Source organism: Ipomoea nil, unplaced genomic scaffold (genome assembly GCF_001879475.1).
Source record: "Ipomoea nil cultivar Tokyo-kokei standard unplaced genomic scaffold, Asagao_1.1 scaffold2847, whole genome shotgun sequence".
Classification (NCBI taxonomy): Eukaryota; Viridiplantae; Streptophyta; class Magnoliopsida; order Solanales; family Convolvulaceae; genus Ipomoea; species Ipomoea nil.
Genome location: NW_017619275.1, coordinates 508,458 through 518,889, shown reverse-complemented (window position 1 = coordinate 518,889; position 10,432 = coordinate 508,458). Strand labels below are relative to the sequence as shown.

At 32.6% G+C, this 10,432-nt stretch overlaps 1 protein-coding gene across 1 annotated transcript; it reads right to left on the bottom strand.

The window, feature by feature from the left end:
- Window positions 1-437: 437 nt before the first annotated feature.
- On the bottom strand, window positions 438-1,108 carry LOC109160443 (the record flags this gene model as incomplete). The annotated part of the gene is made up of 3 exons (XM_019308740.1): window positions 956-1,108; window positions 588-858; window positions 438-534 (listed from the first exon to the last, which is right to left on the bottom strand). Coding segments are annotated over exons 1-3 (521 nt in total), but the record flags the coding sequence as incomplete, so codon positions are not given.
- Window positions 1,109-10,432: the final 9,324 nt, after the last annotated feature.

Here is a 10,432-nt window from a genome sequence, read left to right as displayed (position 1 = left end):
AGCTTGTGTAGCATCATATGAATGTGTTATTCTAACCTCACCTGCCAAAAAAAAATATACAAATATATATATATATATATATATATATATATATATATATATATATATATATATATATATATATATATATATATATATATATATATATATATATATATATATATTAGTTTAAAAGCTGGATTGATTAATATATATTAAACATAAAAGTATAGATAAACTCACCACTAACAACTTTAGCCCGACAACACTAAATGACTACAATCCGTGGTTCTTTCGAATCACTATTGTAATAAGGCATAAGGGAATACACATGTTCATTCCAAAGTGTACATGTCAGGGTGTTGTCACTGGATTCCAAACAGAAAAAAAAAAGTATTACATTAAAAAATCACATCATCAGTTTATAATTGATTCAAAGTTCATTTTTAAAAACTTACGCATTGTCTTCAATTTGAAAGTCAATGAGTTTGGTTGCCTTTCCACCTATAATCTTGTCCACAAGATTATAGATCACACTGACCCTTCCAATCACATCTGCCAATTTACCAAAAAATTAGAAACAAATATAAGAAAAGTAAAGTTAGTACCAATCAGTTCCTTGTCATTAACATCTGCAAGATCTTTCAAAGCAATGAAACTCTTTAAGCAAAACATTTTGAAAGGAAACCCATTAGAATGTATCTCCTTCACTTGTGTTCTATAGTTGAATTTGATCAGGAAGTCATGTTCTGTAATCTTGTAGACATAGTAATTTGTAGAAGCCATGAAATTTTTGATTTCAAAAACTTTCCCTTCTTGTATTATTTCTCTATATTTTACAATGTCTTTTTTCCTAATGCTGGCATGAATGTAGTCTCCCTGCCAATCAAAAAAAAAAAAAAATTATACACATTAAAAGACCATTAGATTAGGAGATAGCATGAATATGATTTTTTGAAACAAAAAAAAAAAGTACCTCTTCATCATGGAACAATACTTCCATGCTCTTACTAGCCTGGCCCTCTCCCCTTTTCTCAGGCACTTCGTATACCCGTACTGCTCTCACCCTGATTGCCCTGAGCTGGTGTTCTGGCTTGATTTTTTTGACAGCAATGAACATGGAAGGCATCTTGAAAGACCAACACTGATTCGAAATGGTAGTAAAGTGACCTAGATTTGGGAAGGGTTTTTGGCATGAAGAAGCCGGCTATTTATACAGATTGAATATTCAAATAAACAAGGAGATAACCTGCAGCCACTGTCTTGGAAATCAAACATCTCATTCAATATTTATATGCAGATTTAAACTCTGCATATTCTATGTAATATATATATTTTTTTCTTGTTAATTTACTGCATGCATCTCATAACATGTAGGCCGGAGGCCTTCCTTATGCGTTGATATTAATCATTTTGTTTACACTACTAAGAGTTCTACATTAAATGAACTCCTTGGGAACCAAGGATTGTATGATACTTTAATACGAATACTTGCCTTTCAAAACGGCTAGGCATATTCCCAATGTGTAATCACATTACACGCGCAAAATAAAAATAACAAAGAATCGCTAAATATTAGTCTATATATAACTTAACATGCGTGTGAGTGTATATATGACTTAACATGTGCAACACATATAATTTAAAATGCGTATATCAATATACGCATGTTGACTCTTTATTATGCGTATCTATACGGTATACCCAATAAAAAAATGGTTCGTTTTTTTAAGGATTCAATGACCATTTATGTGCATGTATGTACAACTTAAAATAAATGGAACAAAATAATTTAAAATGCGTCTGTTACTATTACAATGTGCTTTGGGATATTCCCAAAAGAATATGAGTCAATTTATTGATTAATATGCGCACATTTATACATTATTATTCGTGTATTTTAGTCTAAATATGCATTACATTGTATACTAACTGACTTAGACCCAATAAAAAAAAAATATCAAATGGGTGCGTCTTTTTAAATATTGAATGACCATTCAACTTCGAAAGATTACCATTATGGGAAATATAAAAATTGCTGACATCGAAATTGACTTGTCACTTATTTCCAATGCCAAGTACAAATCTATCAAACCAACTTAGTCCCAATAAAAAAAAGAAGACTTAATGTGCTTTGCTTTGCTCTGTTACATGCGCGAGCTACAATAACAACATGCGTGTAAATATAAATTTAATTAATTTGCTTCGAAATAAGAGATTTTTTAAATCCAAAAGTTTAATGTGCGTCGAGAAACCAATTAAAGTGCGCGAAATATCATTATAAGATGCGTTTATTATATTTTATTAATAAATCCAAAAGTTTAATGTGCGTCGGGAAACCAATTAAAGTGCGCAAAATATCATTCTAAGATGCATTTATTATATTTTATTAATAAATCCAAAAGTTTAATATGCGTCGGGAAACCAATTAAAGACTAAGTCTTTATTAGGGTTTGATCCTGAGCAAAATTAGTTTAATCAAAGACTTCTACCATTTCACCATTGGGCTCATCCATTACTTTGATTATAATATATTAATAATAACAATAACAGAGGCAGACATGAGAGCTTGTTTATGTATAAAAACGTAATGTGCGTTGGTTTATGTATAAAAACGTAATTATTCAGTCATTGCGTTGAAAATTAGTCTAGTATGCGCGATTGCAAAACTTAAAGTGCGTTTGTTTGATTATGAAATAATTTGCATATAAAATGACACATACATGCTTTGAATTTAACATGTGCGACATATCAATTTAAAATGCGTGATATTGGAACACAATGAGCGTTGGTCTCTATATTAATAAAAATAATAATTTACACACTAATATATTAGTATTTGTAAACATAAATACACATTGAAACAACACCAATAACATTCAGTGCATCTTTTCTAGCACTTTGAAGACATTTCTTCTAGTTCTGGCATCATCCGACATGCTGCGACCCTGCCACAATGCTCAACTCTAAGCCTTGGATGATGTTTGGTTGCGGCATGATGAACTTGCAGTTGAGCTTATAAGCTCGATTTGGACATGATCAAGGAGTGTGGATGCATGTGGGCTCGTGGTCTCTAAGCTTGCTGTATATGATAGATTCCTGGCAGCCGTAGGTGTTATTTGGGATGTCGGATACTCAACTCTCTCAGCCTTGAATGATGTTTGGTTGCAGCATGACGAGCTTGCAGCTGAGGATGACGAGTGTTCTTTCAGGTTTAGAATGTGTTGTCTTTGTATTTATTTACAATCACTACAATCTGGAGGGCGAGGGGGGTGAAGAGGACATGCAAGATGAGGAATAAAAGAAGATGGTTTCTCTGTACGTGCGGACACATGAGAGGTAGTCATTTCATTGAAAACTGATGCTCAGTTGTGTGTTGTTATTTCCAATTTATAGGCGAATAACTTGGTCCCATGCACTGATTTGAAGATTACAATGTTGCGTGAATGGGCGCGTTTTTTAAGGCATTGAATGACCATTCAATGTTATCCGTCTCCCCAACTACAAATGCCTTAAAGTTCTGACATCAAATATCTTTGAATATTACGTGGATTGTTCTAAAACACTTAATGTGCTTTGCTTTGCTCTGTTACATGCGCGGACTACAAGAACAATATGCGTTTAAATATACATTTAATTAACTTTTATCGAAATACGATACTTTTTGAAGCCAAAAGTTTAAAGTGTGTCGGGAAACCAATTAAAGAGCGCGAAATATCACTTTAACATGCGTTTATTATATTTTATTAAACGAAAAACAAATAAAATATAATAAAAAATCAAGCCTTTATAGGGGTTCAATCGTGGGCGGAATCAATTTGATCAAAGACTTCTACCATTTCACCAGTGGGCTCATCGTTATTTTAATTATATTAGAAAAATGTTAAAGAGCAATTCCTGAAAATTAAAAACAAGCAAAAAGCTTGACATGCGCAATACGTACGCTCAATATGCGTAATACTGCAACAAAATTTGTGTTTCGTTATCTATTTAAACTATAGTCCATGGAAAATAAAAAAAAAGCTTAACATGCGCAATACAGTAACATAATGTGCATTAGAAAATACGTGAGTCCGGGGTATTCTTAAAAGAATATGTTTCAATTTATTCTCTAATATGCGGACGTCAACACGTTATTATGCGCATCTTTCATTCTTAATGTGCATGTGATTGTAAAGTCACTGACTTAGACCCGATAAAAAATAAAAATAAATAAATAAATAAAAATCAATGGGTGCGTTTATTTATTTATTTTTACGTATTGAATGACCAGTCAACTTTAGAAGACTTTATTATTCATTAATATGCGCATGTTAACACTTTATAGTGTGTATCTAACATTCTTAATGTGCATGAGATTGTACACTCACTTACTTTATTATGCGTATCTATCATCATCTATTAATATGACAATGTGCGATGGGGTGTTCTTAAAAGAAGATGCGTCAATAATGAAATAATATATCACCATAATAAACATAATATATCATTCAAACTAAAATTGTTGGAGTACAATAATACGGAATAACAAATAACATGAAAAACATAAAATGTTCACACATTCATCGTTATTCATCCTTACGCAGCCTCCTCCTTATTTCGATCCTCATTAGACAAATTTGCAACTGTCGCGTCGGGCACCTGTTGATCCATAAAATCGTGAAAAGTTATGAAACTGTAAATACATCAATAAAATTATATATAAAAAAATGTAAGTATGCAATAGGTCACCTCTTCGTCGAAATTGTATTCTTCTCGATCATAAACATATGTCGGCAACTCTTCATCTCTCAACACTGCTGCGCGAGTTCTATCACAATACATCAACATATACCTGAGAGACGAAGTTTTGTTTCTATAGGTGTTATACGCCACGTCAAATCTATTGATTAGATAGGCTTTGCCTACTTCAAATTTGTTGAAGCACTTTTGAACATGCGCTTGTGGAGTGTGCATGTGTATAAAAGTTTCATGAAATTATTAAAAAAAAATGCATCAACAGTAAATTTTAGAAATATAAAATATTAAGATTTATAATACGGTTAATAAAAAAATACCTCAAAATCATGCAACACACACTCTATAGACTTAGATGTTTTCAGAACCTTTTGATTCTGGCAGATGAACAACACGAACCACTCGGACCTTCATGTAATTCCACCGCAGTGCTATCCGAAGTTCGTTACCAACAATTCCAGAGTGAAGTTCAGCGGCCATTGAAAATTTGCCTAAAAGGGAAAATACAAAAGCAAAATGTGTTTGTAAGTGACAGATTTGAGACTAGCAGAATGGTGGGTTTAAATAGCAAAATGCGTCGATTCATTCACTCATATGCACACCTAAACACGTTACTATGCGTGTCTTTCATCCTTCATGTGCGTTATATTGTATGCTCACTAACTTAGACTCAATAAAAAAAATCAATGGTTGCGTCTTTTTAAAATATTGAATGACCATTCAACTTCGAAAGATTACCATTATGGGAAATATAAAAATTGCTGACACCGAAATTGACTTCTCACTTATTTCCAGTGCCAAGTACAAATCTATCGGGACTTATTGCTTTAATATGCGTTACATTTACACTTAACATGCGTGTACGTGTATGTACAACATAAAATACACAGAACAAATATAATTTAAAATGCGTCTATTGCTATTACAATGTGCGTTGGGATATTCTTAAAAGGATATGAGTCAATTTATTTATTAATATGCGCACATTTATACTTTATTTTCGTTTAATTTATTCTAAAAATGCATTACATTGACTACTAACTGACTTAGTCCCAATAAAAAAAAATATCAAATGGGTGCGTCTTTTTAAATATTGAATGACCATTCAACTTCGAAAAATTACCATTATGGGAAATATAAAAATTGCTGACATCGAAATTAACTTGTCACTTATTTCCAATGCCAAGTACAAATCTATCAGACCAACTTAGTCCCAATAAAAAAAAAACATTAATAGGTGCGTTTTTTTTATAAGTTGAATGACCATTCAACTTTAACAGATTTCCTTTATGGGAAATGAAAAAACTGCTGACAATGAAATACAGTTGTCACTTATTTTAACATATTTCATTTAACATGCAGCCATTCATATGCCGGTAAATGTTGAAGAGCCTATATAAAGAATGGATCATCCATCACACCTTATCATCTCAAAACAAACATGGAAAAAACAAAAAATGCTGAGAAAAACAATCAGTCCAAGCAACCCCGAAAACCACTTTCCCTAATATCAAAACAACATCTACCAGCACTGAAAAAGGATCTAAACGATCCAACTTTCAAAGAAAGGTTCGAGGCATTTATTGACAACTTCCCTGCTGAGAACACCTCTGATGATTCCACAGGAACAAAAGTGTCTTACAACACATGGAAAACGGAGGCTCTTGCCTACCTAGCTGCTGAGGACGCTACTGAAGAGGAAGAAGTCGACTCAAAGAAGGGGCCAATCTTCGTGAAGAAATAAAGGACAGGTTAAGCTTGATTATGCATGTTATGATGGACACACGTTATTAATATTATGTTTTGATGTAATAAGTGTCCACTCTTTAATGTTTTAATTAATAATATCAAGTTTATTATGGTGAAGTTGGTAGTTTTCACGATGCTTACAGATGCGTTGATAAGCCATTTAACTTGCGCAGCATTAAACCAACAAATGCGATTAGAATTTTGTTCACGTGTTCATCCATGCATCTTTACGTGCGGGAACGTTAGTTTAAAGAAAAAAAAAAGTCTTTAAGGTGGGGGTTCAACCCTAGGTGGATTCGATATGATCAAAAACTTATACCATTTCACCAATAGGCTCATCCGTTTGTTTAATTACATAAAATAGAATATATTAAAGAACAATTCTAGAAAATCAAAACAAAAAAAAAAAAAGATTACATTTATTTAAAATGCAATACGAACGCTTAGGATGCGTAATACGGCAATATAATGTGCGTTGGTTTATGTATTAAAAGTTTAGTCCGTCGCAAATACAAAAAAGCTTAACATGTGCAATACAGTAACATAATGAACTTTATAAAATACCTAAGTCTGAGTGTTTTTTTTCGGAGATATTAATATGCGTAGAATTTGGTCTTAATGTGCGTTGATTGAATTTTGTCTAATGGTACTCGGATTTGCATGTTTATTTACCCAATATGAAAAATAACCAATTCACCAAAAGTGAATAAATTGCAAAGGGATTTATTATTTACATTGCAATAATTTACACTTTGAACTGCTACTTCTACAAATATAATAATATAATATAATATTAATAATAATAACAACAACATTAATAATAAAGGAAACATCCCACTTATTATCAGAAACAGCATCAACCAACAAACACAATAAAGAAGACATGAGAGCTTATTTTAAATAACAGAAAAAAAAATCACAGGCAAACGACAGGATCCATCTATACCTTTTGAAGATATTTCTTTTGGTTAAGCCTGCATTAAGGTACCAAAAGATATATCTCCAAAAGGAGTAGAGGATCCTGCCGTATGTCTGGGCTAAAGCAACACATTCTAAACCTGAAAAGATCGACATTTGTGAAGCTAAAATCTAACCGATCCAACACATCCAAATCAGTTAGCGTTTAGCTCCATAGAAGAAGATCTTTTCAGGCTTAGAATGTGCTGCTTTAGATGAAAACAACTAAAACATGTTCTCTACTCGAAAAACGTCTGCTTCGCTCATATCTCCTGTACCTCCTCGTATAAACTTCCAGGGTTGTGGTATTTCGTATTTGGTACATGGGATGTTTAGAATAAGTTGTTATTGTTATCAACTACATTGACAAACAAATAGGAGGAGGGCGAGTAAGATGAGAATATGTAAACATCGTTATAAATGGCTTGTAAAACTCAAATTACAACGTTTCAATATATATACATCAGGGTTGTAAAAATCGGTCTAGGCGCCCGCCTAGGCCCCTCTAGACCGTGGTGATTTCCCCCCTAGGCGCCCGCCTAGGCATCCGCCTAGCGCCTAATTCGGCCGATTTGGCCGCCAAGCGTCTAAGTTAGTTGAGTTAACTCGTCCATTTCGGTCGAGTTAACCCGATCGGCTCGGCCTATTTTTTTATTATATATATGTGTGTGTGTGTGTGTGCGCGCGCACGCACACATACATATATATAATATGACATATATACACTTGTAGACTAGTTTGATACTTTGAATCTTTGGATGATTGAAGTATTTGAGTATTTCATATTTGAGTAGTTTTAATTTTTAATATTGTTTTAATGTTTTTTTTTAAACCATTGCTTTGATGTTATGACTTATGAATTATCATTAATTCATTTATTTGGATGTGTTATTTGATTAAATGTTGAAAACAACCTCATTAAAATTGTCAAACTACAAATCTACCACTATTTTTTTGGTGCCCGCCTAGCGCCGCCTAGACCGCCTAGGCGCTAGGCGCTGTCCGGGCGCCCGACCAGCGCCTAGCGCCTACTGCAACCATGATATACAGTATGGTAATGAGATACTCCACTATTATAGGCGAATAACTTGAATGCGTACGTTTATTAACAAGTGGATTGCTTATCCGAAGCCTAATAACACGCAGCCATTGAAGAATCTGTTTCCTATTATAATAAAGGGTATTATTATTCAAATAAATTTTTATTTTTTTCCGTTTTCAATTTATATTATTTCACATATTGAAATATTTTTCTTCCATTTTTAAATACCTTTCCATTATTATATGGCGTATGCATGTATTACTTAACATGTGCAGCAATATATTTTAAAATGCGCACATTAACACGTTATTGTGCGTGTCTTTCATACTTAATGTGCGAGAGATTGTATACTCGTTGACTTGGAAAAAATAAAAATAAAGATTAAAAAAAAACAAAAAAAAAAATTCAATGGGTACGTTTTTTTAAAGATAGAATGACTAGACAACTTTAAAAGATTCCCATTATGGGAACACCTCTGACGGGACTTATTGCTCTAATATGCGTTACATATGCACTTAACATGCGTGTGCGTTTATGTATAACTTAACATATATTTTTGAGAAAAAAAAATTAAAATGTGTCTATTAATATTACAGTTTGCTTTGGGGTGATCTGATCTTAAAAGGATATTTGTCAATTTATTCGTTTATATGCGCACTTTTATACTTTATTATTCGTGTATTTCAAACAAAGTATGCATTAGACTGTATGCTAACTGACTTAGACCCAATAAAAATAAAAAATGCGTTGATAAACCATTAAACTTGCGCAACATTAAACCTTATTTGCGTTAAAAAAGGAGGACAATATGCCTATATTAAACTCTTTATATGCGTTGAATTGTATAACACGCGTATATATATATATATATATATATATATATATATATATATATATATATATATATATATATATATATATATATATATATATATATATATATGTATATATTTAATTGGCGGAACATTAATGCTTAATATGCGTAACAAATAAACAATATGCGAATTGGCTTGTGTATTAAAACTTTACTTTATTAATAAATTTATCCAATGAAAATACATGCGTTACATAACATCTAACATGCGCAAACTGCCGAGATACAATATTCTCCGCGTTCTTAATAAAAAACACAAAAAAAAAAACATAAATAAAAAAAAAAACACCACGTTCATGTCCTCTGCGAACTTGTAAGTTTCTTGGATTTTCCAAAGAAGTATATGCCCATTTGAGCAGCACACATGATGCATCACTTGAACGTTTCTGTGGATCTGCTCTGAATGGGCGGGGAGACCACGTCTTTCAGACTAGAATCGGTGGCAGAGAACATCCCAAACTTCCATCAATCTCAGGTTGGAAGTTTGCATTAAGTGATGTTTGATTTCAGGTTTAGAATGTGTTGTTATTGAAATCAATTACAACGACAATAGAAAGGAGAAGGAGGGCGAATATGATGAGGAGGGTATACATTGTAAAGAATGTACATAATACGACGATGAAGGACTGATGATGGTGGTTGTGGTAATGGAGTGAAAGACTCAAACAATGCCATTACAACGTATGCTTTCTTGATGAGTGTTCCTCCCCTTTTATAGGTGAATAACTAGGTTAAATTGAATAATTTGACAAATACAATGTTACCCGTTTCATAAAATAAAAAATACGGAGTATTTTTTTTTTACATTTTTAATTTACCTATAATTGGTGTTGTATACAGTTATCCTTCCAAATATAATAATATGTACACCAAAAAGGCAAAAAATGATTTAAAATGCGTATGTTAATGTTTCAATGTGCATGACGGATTTTAAAACTATTTTCGTCTATGAACAAGTTAATGTGCGTGACCAAATGTATTAACGTGCGTAATGGCACACACCATTGACGCTACGCCAATACTTTAACAAACGTGCGTCATTTTCATCTCTAACATGCGCGCATGAATAATTTATTATGCGTAGGGTCAAGTCT